The 20,008-nt window shown below is 34.5% G+C and overlaps 2 protein-coding genes across 2 annotated transcripts; one reads left to right on the top strand and one right to left on the bottom strand.

Annotated features, from left to right (window-relative positions):
• Nucleotides 1-5,570: 5,570 nt before the first annotated feature.
• Nucleotides 5,571-8,315, bottom strand: LOC104894520 (non-specific lipid transfer protein GPI-anchored 16). The gene is made up of 6 exons (XM_010680773.4): nt 7,880-8,315; nt 7,534-7,560; nt 7,342-7,404; nt 6,624-6,650; nt 6,301-6,363; nt 5,571-5,944 (listed from the first exon to the last, which is right to left on the bottom strand). Exons 1-6 carry the CDS (start codon nt 8,241-8,243, stop codon nt 5,733-5,735), a joined length of 756 nt encoding a protein of 251 aa, XP_010679075.2. The 5' UTR covers nt 8,244-8,315; the 3' UTR covers nt 5,571-5,732.
• Nucleotides 8,316-11,277: 2,962 nt separating this feature from the next.
• LOC104894519 (non-specific lipid transfer protein GPI-anchored 5) lies at nt 11,278-13,083 on the top strand. Its single transcript, XM_010680772.4, has 3 exons — nt 11,278-11,710; nt 12,538-12,636; nt 12,827-13,083. Exons 1-3 carry the CDS (start codon nt 11,374-11,376, stop codon nt 12,949-12,951), a joined length of 561 nt encoding a protein of 186 aa, XP_010679074.2. The 5' UTR covers nt 11,278-11,373; the 3' UTR covers nt 12,952-13,083.
• Nucleotides 13,084-20,008: the final 6,925 nt, after the last annotated feature.

The raw sequence follows: 20,008 nt of genomic DNA, 5'->3' as shown, positions 1-20,008 counted from the left end.
AAGTTTGACCACCAAAAATGAAATAGGCACTATATTATGGGACGGAGGGAGTATTCCATATTACATGATGATGTAATAGTCAATTCTTGCTGCCTGACAGTTTGGGGGAAGATATATAAATCAAAGAAAATATTTGAGTGATTTTAAGGATTGGCAAAAATGTCAATCTTAAAATTTGTAAGGAGCGAGGAGGCCATTATTAACTATAGGAGCTCTACTTGTGACCTATGTCATACATACAAGTTAAACTTTATTAATATATATATTTCGTTGTTGAAAATATCATTGCAATTTTTTACATAAAATAATTGTAACACAAAATTAATAAGACAAAAGCTAACGGATGTCCCGGGGCGCTAGATAAGAAATATATTGTTCTACTTAGAGTATTTACTCATATTTATAATAATGTATAATTCCAATGTAATGTATTTAAATGATATGAAATTAAATGTTATGAAATTATTAACAAACAGTAAAAATATATCAAAGATAAAAGCTATGAAATATTAAAAAATTATAGATTATGGGCAAAAATTTTGGATTAACATATAAATCTTTGTTCCATCTAAACTCATAAAATCTACTACCTCCGTTTCTTTTTAATTGTTACACTTACACTTTTCACGCATGCCGATGCACTACTTTGAGCCTTTATATCTCTAATTTTGTATTTGTAAAAAAATATAAAAACTACATATTAATAAAATACATACTAATACGAATCTAACAATATCCCACATGACTATGTTTTTATTCACGTATAAATCACAAACGAGGGTCAAAGTGCAATTTGTGAATAGTGTAAAATGTCAAAGTGTAACAATTAAAAAGAAACAGAGATAGTAATAAGTTACGGAAAAAATAAGATTGAGTCCCTTGGAGGCTGTGAATGATCGCTTACTCTGCTGAGTCTGAGAATCTCACGTTGTGCAGGCGAGCATTGTTGTGGTGGTGCAATAAAACTAGGCTGATACGCAATTACCTGAAAATCGCTTCTCCTACACCACAAATTTGTGGGTCTTATACTTTCTTTTACAGGATCATAAAGCAACAATTGAATACGATTCACATCCAACAAAATTTCTCCAGTATGCACAAACCCAAGAAGGTGCAATACCTCTAATTCTTTTGTTATATAATGATGAGAAATCGTGTACAAATTAGTCCATGATTCCACCTTTCCATACTCCTTCATAACCCAAACTTCAAAACTCAATTGTTCTATGTTATGTAGAACAATACCTAGTTGAGTTTGTCTGTTTAAACCCCCTATACCAACCAATTTCTTTCGTTTCGCTTCGAATTCCGGCAATGTCATATATACCATCTTCTCCACTTCGACGTCGAAGTAAATAACTTTTGATTTGTGGGAGATTGAAAAAATAGATGTCTCGATCAACAACCAATGAGGGTTGCCACATACGATTGTTCCTGCTTGATCACTAAAGAACCCGTGCAACCCAGGGAGCTGATATTGTGGACTAGTAAAACGTCCAGTTTTACAACTTATAACAGAAACTACCAATTTAGTAAAACCATAAAAGCTAGTAAAGTTTTTTGGTTCAAAAGCTAGAAATATTATGTATTCATCGCGAGATGCATTGTAACATAATGCAGATAAAATAGCTCTATGATACTTGGTTTGTCTAAATTGAGGAAGGGAATTTTCCCAACATGAATTAAATTGGGTGGATTTTTTGGTTAAAGGATTCCACACGGTGAAGTTATGAGAAGAGTGTTCGTCATGTGTTAGGAGTATCAAACCATTGCAAGAACCCAAAACGTAATTTAATCGTCTTTCGTAAGGAGCTTTCAACTTACAAAATCTTTTCGCATATCCGATGTTGTAAATACTATCGTTCGGGGGCGGTTGGTTCACGAAGGGGAAAGGGAAACCATAATCTGGAACGTGAGTAGGTTGAGATTTGTAAAAAAGGAGTTGATCGTCGAATGTTCCACGTTTATTATGTTCATGTATAAATTTAGGATCGGAGAGTGTAATATTCCATTGTTTGGATGTTAACTTGAAACGTGCTATGGATTTTAAGGGCAATCTAATGATTATTTCTAGGAGGATTTCCTCGGGAATACATGGCAGAGGTAGCTGTCTCATGGTATAGGTGGTGAACGATGATGATTAATAGGTGCGTTATTGTTAGGTTTAGGAGAGGAAGTACAATATATATATATAGAAGACTATACAGAGACTCATATTAGGATAAACTAAAACGGATAAGTTAACTGAAACTAATAAGATAAAGTTGAAACTGATAATAAGGTGCTAGAAGTGATAAGGTAACTGATATCTAAAAAAGATATCTTAATTAACGGTTAGCGAAGCTCAATACGCCAATTATTTATACTCAAGCCCGTTATCATCCACGCACTAGCATGCTCTACATAGCTCCACGGTCCATACACATGTTCCCTACTTCTCTGATACTTATAATTTTGAGGTTAAATAAAATTATGGTTTTTGAAGTTCTTTGATGGTGGAATGTATGTTTTGTGGTAAAAGTTGCTATATTTGGGTTAATTGTTAAGATTATCTAATAGTTAATGTTTTGGAGGTAAACGTCACGATTTTTAGCGGATAGTTAAGGTTCTTTGACGTCAATATGTAGGAGGTCAACAGTTTGATAATAAACTTATTGACAAACAGTCTGACGAGAGACTCACTCAGATAATATTTCTTTAAGATTATAATATATCTTAACATGTTAATATGCTTTTTTTCGGAAGCATTGAGAGCTCCACATAAGATAGCATTCATTAAATTATTGAAAAGAATTTATATTTGAAAAATGATTAAAAAATAAAAACGAAAAGATAATTTGATTAATTGTTTTTTATACTATCATCAGCTTTTTAAAACTTTTAGATAAGATATACGATAAGATTTAGATATGGTAGTATGAGATTGATTTTAGTATCAACTTTTAATAAAAAAATTCCTATCGTTATTCACAATGATTATATCTACGAGACTACGACAATAATATTTGATGAACTAAAAAAGAAGGTTCATTGTATTATTTATTCATTCATATCTTTTTTCAATTTTTTTTTTATACATAGTAACAAAGAAAGTTGCTTCTAATCATAGTATTACACGAAGACGTGCATCTCTTCTACAGTGATTCTGAATCATCCTTCGTCTTCGTATTCTGTCGTATTTATGTTCACTTTACCAACTTCTTACCAACTAAATTTAAATTGGCTGCAATAGCAAAGAAATACAGAAGTTAGCTTAATTACTTTGTAGAGGAGATTAGTACTGAATTACAGAATTAACTATGCTTGCATATATGTAACCTTGTTTTATTAATGGTATTTCTCTATTCTATAAGAGAACACTTGAGGACTTAGATGTCCCCTACAATGCCTAAAATATCCCTCTATAATTAATATTTAAATTGTTAATAAAATGTCATTATTTCAGTGATAAAATTAATTTTTAGAGATAGTTTTCTAACAATTTTTCTTTTGTGATCAATGCATAGATCACGTACATATTAGTCCATATGTGAACACATAGTCACGCATAAGATAAAGAGGCATCCCAATTCCCAACAATATCAGACATGCATAGACACATACACTGAGGCAGAGGTGGTAGCTCATTTGAGAACTATCCCGAATTCGAGAGCAATTGTTGAGGGTTTGAAACCTCATTCCAACAATATGTTGGGCCTTTATTTCTGAGTTGTTTAGCCTTGTACCCAGCTTCTTAGCTGGTGTGACTGTTAGGCTAGTAGCCTAGCAGAAGTTGGTTTTGGGACCAATTATCTTTTTTAGTTAAACAAAAATAAAATTTTATTAATAAAGTAGTATACAAGAACGATAAATGTATGTCATTGTGATAATATTTTTTGAGGCTTCATTGGGGACCCCATAGTAAGATGAAGGATCGTGTCAGATTGCAACCTTTCTCAGGTTAACACGGACTCGGTTCACGAGCAGACATTTTGAGGGTGGGGTAAGGGAAACCTTATCTCAAAGTGCCTCTAATGGAAAGCGAACCCCCAACCTTAAAGTTGAAAGGTTCTTACCTTACTAATATAGGCCAAGCTTAGCTTAATATGTCAATGTGATAATATACCTATAATAAGTTATATATGTTGGGTTTTTGTATACAAGTTTTGTTTTATATAAATATGGATATAAATTGCTATAGAGTGCGTTAGAACCCATGAAAATTAATACAGCCATTAAAAAAACCAAAGGGTATACATGCTTATCATATCCCAATTTATAGTTAAACATACCTTTGAGTTCCACTGCATCACACTCGTCATCACAACTCATCTCACAATGGGTTTCACCTCCATTGCAAGCGTTGCGGCATTGATCGAAACACTTTTTGTATACCTCGGAACCGCCGCCGCTAGGATCACCAGCCTCTGCCACCAAGTTCATGGCAGCGGCCACGACCATACACATCAAAAACATTGCAACAAACTTGTTAGCCGCCATAATATTCCTGTTGTTTGTAAAAATTGTGTATTTTCTTGTGTAAGAGCAATTTGTGATATGGTTGCATGAGAGCCTAAGTTATATATTGGGTGCATGGTGGAGTACTTATTTTTGGACAAACTAAAAGCCTAGGAAAGTGGGATAGTTTGTGGTGCATTATTTAGTGCAATTGAATTTGCTAATTAAAGGCAAGATATGTTATATTTTTAGCCTTATAAATCATAATCTTGTAGAAACTATATATCCTCATGCTATAATGTACCCTCTTTCCAACTCAATTTGCGAGGCTCGTTTCACCCTATTTTTGGGGACACAGTTGTACAAAATGGGAATTAGTGGGCTTTTTGGTGATTGGATAATATATGCATGTTAATATATGTATATATATGTTGCTTGTATGAGCCTTTTGGCAATAAAGATATACCACAATAATGTAGATACTTAAAGAACTAAACATATAGATAAAAGAATTCACTTTTAGACATGTTTAGATATGACCTTAGCACGACACATGACTATATGAATAAGTAGACACGAGTAGTTGAAATGTCGCAACAAATACTAAAAACCTTTAAATTTACTATAGTCAATATAATTAGGGTGTATGATTACCATACTAATATAATTCACTTTAAGGCAAAATTGGCCTCAACATCCTGAATTATAGCTCGGATGCATCCAACACCAATAGTTATGACTAATAGCCTAAACACCACCAACTACGAGTTATGGTGCAGTCTGTACCATCAACTACGGGTTGGGGTGCAGTCTGTACCATAAAAATCCACGTCTTCGGCAAGATTTTAGGCTTTCGGCCTCATTTATGGTACAGAATGCTCCTCACCCCATAGTTGGTGGTGCTTAGGCTACTAGTCGTAGTTGGTGGTGTTGAGTGCACCCGAGCTATAATTTAGGGTGTTTAAACCAATTTTACCTTGTTTTAAATCACTTAATTATCAAGAATCTTTAATTAAAAAAATGACAATATAGAAAGAACTACGCATTAAGGTAATTAGGCGAATTTTCTGAACTATGAAGAGAGGGAGAGTGTCATAATAGACGAATTTTCTGAACTATGAAGAGAGGGAGAGTGTCATAATAGACGAGAACAATTGATTATCATCCACTTACAATGATTGTATTAGGAAAATTGTACTAGTAGCTAGCAAACAAACTCATTAAAGCTTTGAACAAAATACAGCATACAAGGGAGACTTGACCACGATCTTTAATTTGTTACATAACATGAAATGTTACAACTTCAACAGCATGTACATTATGAGAAATGCACAAATAGTAGTAGGTGAAGAGATCATGGATGCACTTGAGACTGATGGTGTCAACACCGGTCGAACCCTAGGAGTCCTCGACGGTGCCTCGACTTCCACTGATGACGGTGACACCACCGGTGGTAGTCCCGTGGCTGTTGGTTCCGATGCTGGTGTAAACGCTGTTGCTTTGGATGCTAGGAACATGTATTTAAGGACAAACACATTCAAGAAAAAAATAAGCATTTAGCTGCAATAGTAGATATCATAAGCTCATATCTTTATTTTCCGTAATATTCCCTAATGTTTCAACTTTCCATGATAAGCTCATATCTTTATTTTCCGTAATATTCCTAATAATTTTGTAGTCTTAGAGATCGTATGCAAAATCAAAGAACATTCTTAACTTATCAATTAGTCACCTTAGGCCTATTATGTGTGCGATTTCAATATTTCATATATATAATTAACTCTTGATGGTCGAGTTTTATATGTACATAATTAGAGATTTTAATGGGTAAATTCTACCGTCGAATTTAATAAGTTATTATACCTTGGGGACTAAGACCCGAGTTAGGTGGTGGTACTGAGGGAGTTGCTCCAATCTGCAGGGGTGCTGTTTAAAAGAAAATATAGAAGTTACAAACTTACAATATACAATGTATGTATAATAAAATTTTGATCAAATTCGAGAAAATTTACAACTCAATTTGCGTCGTAATTAAGAAAATTTTATACTCAAAATCATTTTCCCTTTACTTCTTACATGCATTAAAAGATGATTAGTTTAGAAAAAAGTATACGAGAAAAAAATGCCAAAAAAAAGAATAAAGCAAAGATTTATTAGAGATAAAAGAAAGTAATTAGTAATGATACCTGGAGCTAGTAGAGGACTCCCAGAAGCTGCAATAACATCAAAGACCAAACCAATTCAATCACACATCTTTCAAGGAAGATAAATGCAAAAGCTCCAACCTTATTGTTATTTTTTCACCTTTTAAATGCACATTTTGAGTTTTTAAAAATTTATACAGTAAAATACCTACTAAAATTATTTTTTTAAAAGAAGTTGATATTTTAAAATATATATTGAGAGAAATCTAATTAGATTTTAGTTGATGTTTTTCTTATATATTTGTAAAATTTTATTTTCAGATTTTAACATAGCCATCGATCAAGACGTTCCAACTATATGAAAAACAAAAGAAAACAAAAGGAGTATCAAATAACAAATTTTTTTTAAGGAAAATGATATACATAGCCCTAGGGGCTATGTATAAGGTGTTTAAAATGGAAATAAAATATTGAATAAAGCATTTAGTACCTCAATTGATGTGAAAATGTGTCGTGAATTCTTAAACTGTTTCCATTTAAAGAAATGTATTTAATGATTATATGTAGCCCTAGGGCTACATAACATTACTCTTTAATTAGTCAACATATTAGTCACTGTACAATTATTCAACGTGTGATTTCATAATATCAGCTCAACATGTATTAAAGGAACTTGAAATTTTGAGTTCGAAAGAGCTCGAATGTAAATTTAGTGAGCCAAGTCGAACAACTTTAAGTTTTGGTCCAAGGAAATAAGTACCTTTGGGACTAAATGCCGAGCTAGGTGGGGGTCCGGGGGATTTTGGTCCAAACTGCAGGGGACCTGTGAAGTTCCAATCAAAAGATAAAAAAAATAGAGTTTACAAATATAATGGAGGTATGTTCAATATTTCAGAAACTCAGGCTGTATTTGCATAATAATCAAGAAAAGAAGTTATGATAAGTTATAAACCTGGAGCAGGTAGAGGACTACTAGAAGCTGCAACATAACATAAAAGACTTCATCAATTACAAATCTTTTCAAAATGTAACTTAAAAGCTATGTTGCTCGGACTCAAGGACCCATTCCGACACGGTACGTGTCCAAGTGTCAACTCGGCTATGTTTTAGAACTTTTTCAATTTTTTAGCCCAAAACGCAGTGTCCAAGTATCCCACCCATGTCCGAGTGTCGAGGATCCGACACGGGTACTTGAGGTGAAATGAAGAGTCCAAGCAACATAGCTTAAAAGATTATAAAAATATATAGAAATAAACTTTATACTATTTAAATTATGATGATGAAGTGAAGTTAATCACCTTGACACTGAATTGGGACACCTGAAGTTTTACAAATTCTAGGGAGTCCAAGTGCAAGAGTTCTGTTAACAATTTGAGGCAGGGGAACACTAGCAGTGACCATGAGGCAACCACAGTCCATGCTGCTACTCATCACTGATTTCAAGGCATCACAGCAGTTTGACGACGGAGTCGAATCACCGGCCGAGCTGCCGGTGATGTAGTTCATGCATGGTGTGAAGGTGGCTATCATAGAGGCTGTGCATGGTGTAGTTACCTGCCCATTTGTTTGAGCCTTTACTAAACTACCTACTAATAAAAAGGTTAAGATGGTTAATACTATTCTTAATGAAGAAATTTGTGGGTTTTGCTTAATTTTCTCCATTTACTACTAGTAATTTTTTTGGGTGTTCTTTGTTATGTTGAATTTTTTTGTGGCATAGGATTAATTGAATGATTGAATTATTTATAGAATGACAAAGAATTAAGTGTACTTTGAGTGTTGTTTAGGGGAAAGGCAGGGTATTTCTGTAGTAGGGTTTTTGGAGACCAACTGCCTCTGACTTATGTGGAAGGAAATGACTGGAAGGTTCAGAAAGTTTATTTTCTGATTTGCTAGTAAAGGGAGTTTGGAAAATACTTGGTTGTCAAATTTTGTAAAAGAAGTGATTTTGTGGCTTGTTGTGTTAGGAATGTTAGGTAAAGATTCTAACTTGGAGATTGATTTTTGCAAGTTTACTATAACTCTGATTTCAAGTTTATTTACTGTGATTAATAGATTTGTAGCCACTTGAACATATATCCGTACTAGTCTTACATGCACGCAACGCGCGCGATAACAAATAAAGTAGAAAATAAAATTAATTGCGTAGAAAAATTGTCTTTACATTTTATTTTCTCAAAAAACTGATGTTTAGTTTAAATGTCCTACTCCCCCTCCCCCCCCCCCCTTTTTTTCATTCAAATGAAACAGTTAGTTATCCTCTTTTCTTTTCTTTTTTCCTTTTTCTATTTTTTGGTGTCCCCTATGTGTTGCCTTATATAATAGAGATAGGGCATTATATGTTGGAATTCTTATATCTCCCCCGCCTTATCGTAATTTTACCAACTTTAACTGGTTGATTTTTTTTTTTTTTAAAAAAAGGTCATTTAGACATATATCTACATGAAGTAACTTTTCTCAATTTAATATATATATATATATATATATATATATATATATATATATATATATATATATATAATATATTAATAATATATATATATATATATATATATATATATATATATGTACATCAATATCAAAGTTATAAAACAATAACCCTTGCACTTTTGTCCGAAGCTAGAAACTTTCTCCAAGATAGCAATGTTTTAAATTTAGATTTTTCAATATGTTATTAGTCTTTTTAAAAATTTTTTTTATAAAAATAAGGAAAAAGAAACATAAGAAGACTCTAATCTCCTCTCAAGCGAAATCAATATGCCATTACTTCTTTCTTTTTTAAGGGAAAAAGAAAAATATATTAATCGAGGGACTAAGTGTCCATAAATAATACATATATATCGTGACTTAATTTAAGAGATTGATAAATGTGAGAAATGTTAGTACAATAATAATGGTAAGAGGTTTATGTTTAGTGAAATTATTGGGTCAGACCGTCTGACCCAATGTGTTCGGTCGGACGGGCTGAGCCCAAAAGTTTCACAGAAGAAATTCCGCCGCTTGTTATAGAAGGAACCCGCATTAATGGACAAGGAAACTCAAACCTAACATTATCAATGGATAAAATTGATAAGACGGCTAGAAAGTGGAAGCAGGCTGACATTCTTGTCTTCAATACTAGCGACTGATGAACTCACGGGAAAACTTCGAGAGGGTAGGTATGCTGTATGCAATCATCCTTGAATTGTATAGTTAAAAGCTTGTCAAGTGGGAGTGCAGAACACTGAGTTTTCTTCATATGATAATCATAGGAGTGGGAAGCAACTCTATGGAATTTATGCCCCTGATTGGAGATCCACCGCTTGAACCACCTGCTTAGGGATGGGAGGTGGGTATAATTTGGCGGGTTTCGCACCGCATCCGCCCCAGTTGGGGCGGGTATGGATATGACTTTGGTGGGTAGTAGATGGGTATGGATACGAAAAGTCAAATCCGCCATGGGTGGTGGGTAGGTGGTGGATATGAGGTCACATCCGCCCCAAATCCACCCGCCCCGCCCCAAATCCGCCCGCCCCGCCCCATATCCACCCGCCCCGTATAATATTTACTAATTTACCCTTTATGAAATAAAGAATTATGTTCATAAATCTAAAAAATTGTAAAAAATAATTAAGAAATATGAATACTAAGAATGTGTACTTTTTTTTCTTTGAAATGGGTGTTTCTCATAATTAATTTATATAATAGGTTATATATAGAAAATAAATCAGGTGGCGGGTGGAAAATCCACCTAGGTGATGGGCGGGTATAGGTGGGTAATGGATATCCACTTGGGTGGTGGAGCGAATGTGGGTATAACCTTATACCCGCGTGGGCGGAGGTGGATATGGAAACTTGTACCCGCCATGGTTAGCGGGTAGGTGGTGGGTATGAAAAATTTAGGTGGAGGTGGGTGTGGATTTAGGGGTATCCGCATCCGCCCCGCCCATTTGCCATCCCTACACCTGCTCGCGTCGGAAGTCTACCGTTGCGTCGCCTCGTCGGAACTCCGAGTTTTCTACGTAAATTATTTCATTTGTTTTGTTTCAGTTGGATTTTATTTTGTTTCAGTTGGACTTTGTTTTGTTTCAGTTGGACTTTGTTTTGTTTCAGTTGGACTTTTGTTTTGTTTCAGTTGGACTTTGTTTTGTTTCAGTTGGACTTTGTTTCGTAATATGTATACCAACTGAAACAAATAATGGACCAACTGAAACAAAGAATGGACCAACTGAAAGAAATAATGGGCCAACTGAAAGAAATAATGGACTAACCTGAAAAAAAATGAAGACTACCTGAAAAAAAATGAAGACTACCTGAAACTCAAGTGAAGTGATCCGACGAGAATATTGTGTCGGACGAATCCGACACAATACGAACTCTTATGTTTAATCTTGAAAATATTCTTTACTTATCATTGTGAGATAGGACTATCGAAGATATAGGTATGACACCAATTTCTCAAGAAACATATATACCTTTTGTTGAATCTACTTTGTCACATGCCAAATGATGTCAAACTAAAATATATGCTAGGTAAGAAAAGAGCAACAACGATTTAATTAAGTACATATCAAGTATGCTTACCATTCAAATGATATAATACAACCTTAGCTCAACTAACCTTTTGATCTTATATTGGTTTGGCCACCCAAACTTAACTGCATTATATTGTCCAATTCAAGTTGTTATCCTATAAAAATCACCCTCTTTCCCAAAATAATCATCACACCAAATAATCATTCCTTAATCACAAACAAACTAATTTCTATTTTCCTTCCTCTAAATTTTTCAAATTTCCTCCTTTTTTTTTTGAATGGCTTCAAGAGGATCTCAAGTATGGTTAGTGCTTCTACTCTTAGCAATAGCATTAACATGGGGTGGAGCAAAAGCTCAATCAAGTAGCAATAGTTGCACAAGTGTGCTACTAAGCATGTCTTCATGCCTTAACTTCATAACTGGCAACTCCTCAGCCCCGGCATCTTCATGCTGCTCGGCTCTTTCCAACGTCGTTCAATCACAGCCTCAATGCCTTTGCTCGGCTCTAAGTAGTGGCGCCGCCTCCTCTTTGGGTGTTGCAATCAACCAAACTCGCGCTCTTGGTCTCCCCAATGCTTGCAATGTGCAAACTCCACCTACTAGCCAATGCAATGGTAAGCATTTTTCGACTTACATTCCACTACTTGTTACGTGTGTGCAATCCTAGATGTACACAATCTTAGGCCTCGTTTGGTTCACATGGGAACATGGGAATTTACATTTCATGGGAAATTATTTCCCTTGTTAATTTCCTATGAATTAGACAAAATTGTTTGGTTGACACCATAGGAAATTACTTTTCCTAGGAAATTACTCACCAAGGGGAGGCTTGGTGAGTGATTTCCCATGTTTCATGGGAAATTCTATTTCCCTTGGAATTTGTATTTCCTATGCTTCTCCCATTTCCCTCCAACCAAACACAACACCCATAATGTATTTCCTAGGAATTTCTATTTCCAAGCGAAATAGCTTCCAACCAAACAACACCTTATTCCTAGTGCAAATTTTTGTATCAAAACTGTCTTGACTCAATCAAACCACTATTGTACAAAAAGTTGGTGAGATAGTTTTGAACTTTTGACAAAAGACCGGTGGCCGGGGATAGATGAGGGTGTGCAAGGAGCCCAACAGCACATGGCCCCAAAATTATAAAGGCCTAAAATATATTATTTTTAAAAAAATTATGTTATATTTGAGGAAATCATCTTAATAATTTTTTCAATGATCAATTTTCAAATTTTTAATATTTCATCTTTAATATTTAACCTTCCATCTTTATTTTTTATAATTTGAGGCCTAATTTTCATGTTAGAACTAGGCTTCCAAAACTTTAAGACGGTCCTATCGGCTGCCTAACTAATGACTCAAAACGAGTAAAGAAATTCCAATAATTTGTCGAAATCATATTAAATCGCGCTTTTTTTTAACAATCAATGAGCAGGATCAGGTGGACCTTCAACTTCAGGTGCAGCTCCATCAGATTCTCCAGCAGGTGTACCAGATGATGAACCTCAAGGTCCAGCAGCTGATTTTCCTTCAGGTACATTAATTACATATATACTTCTCTCGTCTGAAATAAGTGAAACACCTCTTAAAACGGTCTCACATCAAAGAGAGAAGTGTTTACTTATTTTAGAGCGGAGAAAGTATGAGTTATTTTTCTTTTTTGTTACGAAAAATCCGAAAAGTGAGGAAAAAAAACATTGATGCAAACTTTTCATGTGGTGCAGGATCTGGGTCCAAGACAGTACCATCAACTGATGAGTCAAATGGAAGCACCATGAAATCTTCTTTTCATATGCTGGCTTTTATTTTCTCAGTTGTCTCCTGTACTTCAGCTTTGGCAATATTTTGAGCCATTTTGTAGCGTTATTTAGCTGCTTGTAGGGATATTAATATATTTGAGTGTAATCTATCTGTCCAATAATTTTTCATGATTATTGTTCAATGAGTTAGGGGATATATTGGTCTCCCTTGTTATTTTTGAGGTGTTTGTGTTATAGATTTCTTGATTGAGATATATGTTTCTACAACTTTTGTGTTTCAAAACTCATAGTGTCTTCATCAATTCCTTTATTATCATTATTTACAAGTTTTTTTTGGGAATGAAATAGATAAATACACACTAGATTATTGTACAACTTCAAATTAATGAATTAATTTTACTTTTATAAAAAGGTTTAGCACCATTATCTTAAAGTAATACGTAATTGTTCCAAGGCTCTATTAGTTTTGGAGGAAAAGATTTTCCCGTTTTTCGTTGTTTGGTAGGACAAGAGATTCAAAAAAGAAAACTATGGTGGAAAAAAGAGTTTTTCATCCGCTTGTGAACAGTTCCCTCAAAATTTTGAAGGACATTCATTTTCCTCCACTATCTCATTTCCAACATCTCCATTTATCCCCTTCTTAACTTAATAGTTTTTCATCAAACCAAACAAAAAAAAACTAATATAGATTTGCATTATTCACGGGAAAATATTTTTCATGAAAAACAATTTTTCATCGAACCAAATAGACCTTAAGTGAAAGCCTAAAAGATTGGGTCTTTCAAGCCTAACTTATTGCACGACCCACATTCCAGAAAGATGTGTCTAAGCCAAAAAAAAAAAAAAAAATCAGGCGGGTAAGCCCAAAAAAGTCAGACGGGTAAGCCCAAAACCAAGATTGGACTAGCGCCCTCCGCCCCCTATGTTGTAATCAATCGGGCCGTAAAATATGTGACCCTAAAACTAGCCTGAAACGGGATGGGCCGAAGTTTGCCCACGAAAACTTGGAAGAAATTCATAGCTGATGTTGGACTTGACTAAAGCCGACTAGAAAAATGTTCTTGTAGAAGAGAGAAATATACAGCAAAAAGTTAGATCATTCTGTACTTGGTTTAAAATTCTAATCATGACGAGCAAAATGTGAAAAGCTGAAGAACTAATTAACTTCTGGGTGGTACTCAAAACGTGGGATCGAATAGGAATAAGGAAGCTCAAGCCCAAACTCCAGAACAAATACTTTTGGATATGAATAGATTCAATTTTGGATCATTTCAGGAAGCTGTAATTGACATAGGAAAAACTAGGTCGTTACTAGCCTCCTAAAATCAAACAAAACCTAACTAAATCACTAAACTAGGTAAAGTGATAAGTAAGGGTCGAAATCCACAGGGACTAAGGAACACCAAAATGTATTGATGAAACAATAAGCTAGGCCGGAATCAAGTCGGAAATTGTCAATAACCAACTAAGAACTACGAAAAAGCTAAATATCAAAGATAACTAAAGTTAGGAGATGGGATTAAACACCAATAACTAATCATGAAATAGGCATAAGAATATCAAACATAGAGATAATACATGAACACTACTTGAATTAGCTATTGACCCAACACACAACTGCCCTCCTACTCTCATAGGCGGAGAAATCCTCAAAGACATCAAATAAGGACTCTCATCCATTACTAACATATCCCGAGGTTCAAAGTAACCCAAGTCAATAATAGAAATCAATAGGTCACACTCTCATGCCAACCTAAATCAATCAACTCCATCTAATACGACATTCAAGTGATCAAAGAGAATGCAACATAGATTAGAAGAGCTAAACAAGCAATAATTTAATCACACAAATCTCTAAATCCAATCTCAAATGCCCAATTCAATCATGGTTGGGTTTTCACCCAAACCCTAACCAACAAACTACTCCATAATACAAAAATGAGGATTTAGAGAAATTAAACTTTAATAACATGATGATAATCATTAATCTAACATTAAACTAAATAAAATAAATCATAAATAATTAAACTAATCATGAACAACTATCTAAGAAAAACAATGAAAATAAAACAATAAAAGAGGAGAAAGAGTAAGAAATGCTCATTGATTAATGGTTGAAAGTTCGATACAAATGTCACCCTTGAATCTACAATCTTCCATCTTTCTTTGAGTTTTCTCCCTTTTCTTCCTAAACTAATCTATGGAGGCTAAACCTCCTTAAAACCCTAAAAAGTCTAAAACTAAGAGTGGTGAAAAAATAAAACTTGGCTAATAAAAACTCCCTAAAAAATATGATAAAATGGGTATTTATACTACTCCTAATAGAAGGAAAGAAAATATAAAAAGTGAAGATAAAAAAATAAGGGAAAAAGGAAAGTAAAAGATGAAAGGAAATGTATGTAAAAAAAAACGTGAAGCACAGGCTGTACAGCCAAACCAAAATGAGAGAAAAAAGATTAAAAGAAGGGAAGAAAAAGAAAAGGAAAAAGAAAGTTGAAATAGAAAATTGAGAAAAAACCGAAACTAAAACCCCCAGACCCCTTTCTTCCTTCTCTCTTCTTCGCTGGGATTGAGTGCGCCGCATCATCACCATCAATGTCCATCATCATCATCGACGCCCATCATCAGCAAAATCGTGGCCTTTAATTCGCTGCAACATCATCATCTTCATCCTTAGCGAAAATCGCAGCCATTGATTTTCATGGCTTTGATTCCATTTTTTCTGATGTTTGATACTCGCCATTGATTTTCTTCAATGAATCACGATCGTCGATTCATTTAATGAGTATTGAGCACGTTTTTCTTTGAGCGCCCGCTCCGTGGTCGCTCCATGGTCGCTCATAACATTCTGGAACTTTTCTGTTTTCATTGAGTTTGAACGGAGCGCCCGCTCCGTTGTACAGAGGAGCGCCCGCTCCATTTTGGCTTGGGCAGATTGTACAGGTGGAGTTTGCGGTGCTGCAGGACATAATGATGGTGGTGCTGTGGTGTTTGGGGTAGGGAAGATGGTGGTGGATTGGTGTTATGGGTTAGGAAGATGGTGGGTGTTGTATTGTGGTATAGCAAAGGTTTAGTGTGGTGTATGATATGAAATAGTGTGGTGTAGGTTAAGGATAAGAGTGTGGTGGAGGATAAGTCTTGTATTGTAATTTTAAATCTCACACCATAGCTCCAAAATGCTCACCTACAAGAGGGGAGATACGAGACATAAAAAATAAAAAATAAGAACTAAAAACTAGTAAAAATAACTAATTAATCTAATTAAGCCATAAAATGGAAAAATAAGAATTAAAGGCTTAAAAAGTTAAAATAAATGAAAATAAACTACAAAAATACATTAAAAACTACTCCTAGAAGTGACATAAATGTCACTTATCAAACTCCCCCAAGCTAAGCTTTTGCTCGTCCTCGAGCAAAACAAGATGAAACACAAGGGAAGAGGATGAAATTCAAGGAAAACAAAAAGGAAAAGAGATGAGAATATGCACTAACTCACTTTCGTAGGAATCACGGTTGCATTTAGCATATGCAACAAGCTCTTTAAACCCCTAAATCGCTCTAGAGGGCGAGTGAGATCTCGCGAGGGTTTCCCAAGAGTTTAAACCCACAACTCTTATCTTTTCATCAATCATTTATTCAACAAACTCAAGATTTATGCCCAAGTCAACTATCAATGAAATGGTTCACAAGCAATGATAAAGAGCAACTTTCAAGACAACTAATTTTCAAATGTACTCATAGGTTATGGGTAGAGAAAGAGACTAATCAAGATTGCAATAGGACACCTAATTAGACTTTTTACTCGCTCATTAGAGAACTCCTAGCTATCCAAAAGACTTATGGCTCTTCAAGTGTAATAGAAGCTTAAACAACTAGTCCACCATCCCTAGACACACAAATAAGCCTTAGACTTCACTCTACTCAAAACTTAAGAAAATAGAACTAAGTGTGGGAGGCATCCACAAATTGACCTCTTTTATTGAAATTTTCTATTCTTTTTCGTTTTCTTCACTTTTTCTCATTTTTCACGCCTTTTTTGACTTTTTTTGGCTTTTTCTTTTTCCCTTATTACGGAATCTTTGATTACAAGGAAGAGGTAACTACTCACTAAAGAGAAACATAAAGCTTGTGGCTTTTGTGCCACTTATTTCAAACGAAAAGAACTATAAACTAAGCTTCTTGTAGAGCTTTGCTTGGGACATGATGAGCATATCTAGGGACACAAGGACCGCAAATTTGAAGCTAAAATTATCCAAGCATGAGCAACATAGTCAAGATTCAAGACTAGACATCAATTGAGCATTCATTAGTTTCATTTTGGTAGACTCTAATGCAATCAAGATTAATCACCTTCAAAACATCACAACCCAAGCTCACACTCTTCAAAAGGAGCTCTAAACATTTACTCAAAATCAAAGCAAGGAATCCACATATATCATCAACTAGCATCTTCCTTGGGCATGAAATGTTTGTACTTTTCTTATTACTCATTTTTTTTTCATTTTGCCAAACATCCTTTTTTTCATTTTTTTTTTCAATTTTTTTTTCTTTATTAAGAAGAACTCAAAACTTGAAGGAAAAAGAAAGAAAGAAAAATATTTTTTAAATTTTGAAATTTTTGAAAATAGAAAAGTAAAGAAATAAAGTATATACACCTCCCCCAAGCTAGCGAATAGCTACTCCCCCAAGCTAGAATAAAGCATTGTCCTCAATGCTTGAACAAGACGATCAAAGGGAGGGAGGGAGGGAACAAACATCCAAACCAACAAGCATATGTTCCAAAATCATAAACATGAAAAAAAAAAAGGAATGAAGCTACCGGATAGATGTGGGTGTAATACCCGCAAATGACCCATTTCTCCACTTATAATCAACTTTTCACATCATGATTTGTTTTCCACGTGCTCTTGAGAATGAGTGTTATTCCATTATGTACTCTAAAAAAAAGGATAGAAAATTAATAAAAGAAAGGCTAAAAGAAAGAAAATGAAAGCAATAAACCACGGGTTACTTCCCGAGAAAGGCTTATTTAAGGTCCTAAGCTTGACCTTTCTAGTAAATAGCAATTCAAAGATCGCAAGAGTTTGTCAAATGCACTAGCACACATTTCCATTAACATAGCATATGCAATAGTTAAATAAAAAGCATGCACAAGATATAGTGCAACTTGATGCAAAAGAGGAAAAGTATGCCAAAAACAAGAAGGATCAAAAGGAAAACAAAGAAATAAGAAAAAGAAGAATCAAAATAAAAGAAGAATAAAATGGCGAACTCTCCTCAACAAAATCTTTTTTGGTGGCAAGCTCACTCTTTCCTCAATAATGAATGGATTGGGAATTGAAGGTCAAAAGAGGCAAGAAGCTCATCTAGATTTGGAGTTTTGATACATGTGAATGGATATAAAATGGGACTAGAGGGAATAATGTCAATCCTTCTTGCAAATGGAATATGAGGAGAAGGGATAGAAACAAGGTTTTACAAACCACTTCACTCACATCACAAGACTTAAGAGGGGAAACTTCTTCCATTAATGAGTTGTCCTCAAGAATATCTCCATTATTCATCAAAACTTCAAAATCATCTTCAAGCTCTATGCTACTCTTTCCCAATTGATTTTCGTTTTCAACATCCCTCGAATCAACATAATCAAACTTAAGAATGTCATCGTTACATCCCCATTTTTCCCTAAGCAATTTCAAATCAATTTCTAATTGCAAAAGGGGATCAACAATGGTTAGGGGAGCATTTTGAGAATCAAATTGGGGAAGGGGTTCATAGTCAAGCATATGAGATTCATCATGGGGAGCATAGGATTGATCATAAGAATTTATGCAAGGGTTTGAAGACAATTCATAGGATGCATGGGCAACATTAGCAAATTCATCCAAATGAAAGGAAGATGGGGGAGAAATACAAGTCTCGGGTTCATAACTAGAGAAATTTTCAAGATTTTGATTAGCATTCATTGACATTTCCCATTCATATGTATCTCTAGCCAACCATTCAAATAGACTCCAAGCCTCATCCAAAGATTGAGCATGGAAATCACCATTAGACATAGACTCAACCATCTTTCTAGTTTCTTCATTTAGACCCTCAAACATCACATCACATATTTCCCATTTTTCAAAACAATGGTCACAACCAAGAGAATCTCCAAGCCTCCAATAGTACCTCCAAAATACTTCATATTCATATTGGGGAAGGGAAAAGATTGCCATTTTTTTGAAAATTTTTTTTTAAGAAAAGAAAATGAAATCAAATAGAACAAATAAAAGAGAAATATTCACATATAGCCTAGACTCATCTAATCAACACAAATCAATGTTAGCCGAAGTCCCGGCAACGGCGCCATTTTGACATAGGAAAAACTAGGTCGTTACTAGCCTCCTAAAATCAAACAAAACCTAACTAAATCACTAAACTAGGTAAAGTGATAAGTAAGGGTCGAAATCCACAGGGACTAAGGAACACCAAAATGTATTGATGAAACAATAAGCTAGGCCGGAATCAAGTCGGAAATTGTCAATAACCAACTAAGAACTACGAAAAAGCTAAATATCAAAGATAACTAAAGTTAGGAGATGGGATTAAACACCAACTAATCATGAAATAGGCATAAGAATATCAAACATAGAGATAATACATGAACACTACTTGAATTAGCTATTGACCCAACACACAACTCCCATCTACTCTCATAGGCGGAGAAATCCTCAAAGACATCAAATAAGGACTCTCATCCATTACTAACATATCCCGAGGTTCAAAGTAACCCAAGTCAATAATAGAAATCAATAGGTCACACTCTCATGCCAACCTAAATCAATCAACTCCATCTAATACGACATTCAAGTGATCAAAGAGAATGCAACATAGATTAGAAGAGCTAAACAAGCAATAATTTAATCAACAAATCTCTAAATCCAATCTCAAATGCCCAATTCAATCATGGTTGGGTTTTCACCCAAACCCTAACCAACAAACTACTCCATAGATACAAAAATGAGGATTTAGAGAAATTAAACTTTAATAACATGATATAATCATTAATCTAACATTAAACTAAATAAAATAAATCATAAATAATTAAACTAATCATGAACAACTAATCTAAGAAAAACAATGAAAATAAAACAATAAAAG

This window comes from Beta vulgaris, chromosome 5 (genome assembly GCF_026745355.1).
Source record: "Beta vulgaris subsp. vulgaris cultivar EL10 chromosome 5, EL10.2, whole genome shotgun sequence".
Taxonomy (NCBI): Eukaryota; Viridiplantae; Streptophyta; class Magnoliopsida; order Caryophyllales; family Amaranthaceae; genus Beta; species Beta vulgaris.
This window is presented reverse-complemented; position numbering and strand designations above follow the sequence as displayed.

What these genes read in the sequence shown, in the direction of transcription:
- LOC104894520 (XM_010680773.4), bottom strand. Translation starts at nt 8,243, where the DNA reads ATGGAGAAAATTAAGCAAAACCCACAAATTTCTTCATTAAGAATAGTA. An exon ending in CTCGGCATTTAGTCCCAAAG is followed by an intron (nt 6,651 to 7,341) that starts GTACTTATTTCC and finishes ATGTTATTGCAG; the next exon opens with CTTCTGGGAGTCCTCTACTA. An exon ending in CTCGGGTCTTAGTCCCCAAG is followed by an intron (nt 5,945 to 6,300) that starts GTATAATAACTT and finishes ACATGTTCCTAG; the next exon opens with CATCCAAAGCAACAGCGTTT.
- LOC104894519 (XM_010680772.4), top strand. Translation starts at nt 11,374, where the DNA reads ATGGCTTCAAGAGGATCTCAAGTATGGTTAGTGCTTCTACTCTTAGCA. An exon ending in ACCTACTAGCCAATGCAATG is followed by an intron (nt 11,711 to 12,537) that starts GTAAGCATTTTT and finishes ATCAATGAGCAG; the next exon opens with GATCAGGTGGACCTTCAACT. An exon ending in AGCAGCTGATTTTCCTTCAG is followed by an intron (nt 12,637 to 12,826) that starts GTACATTAATTA and finishes CATGTGGTGCAG; the next exon opens with GATCTGGGTCCAAGACAGTA.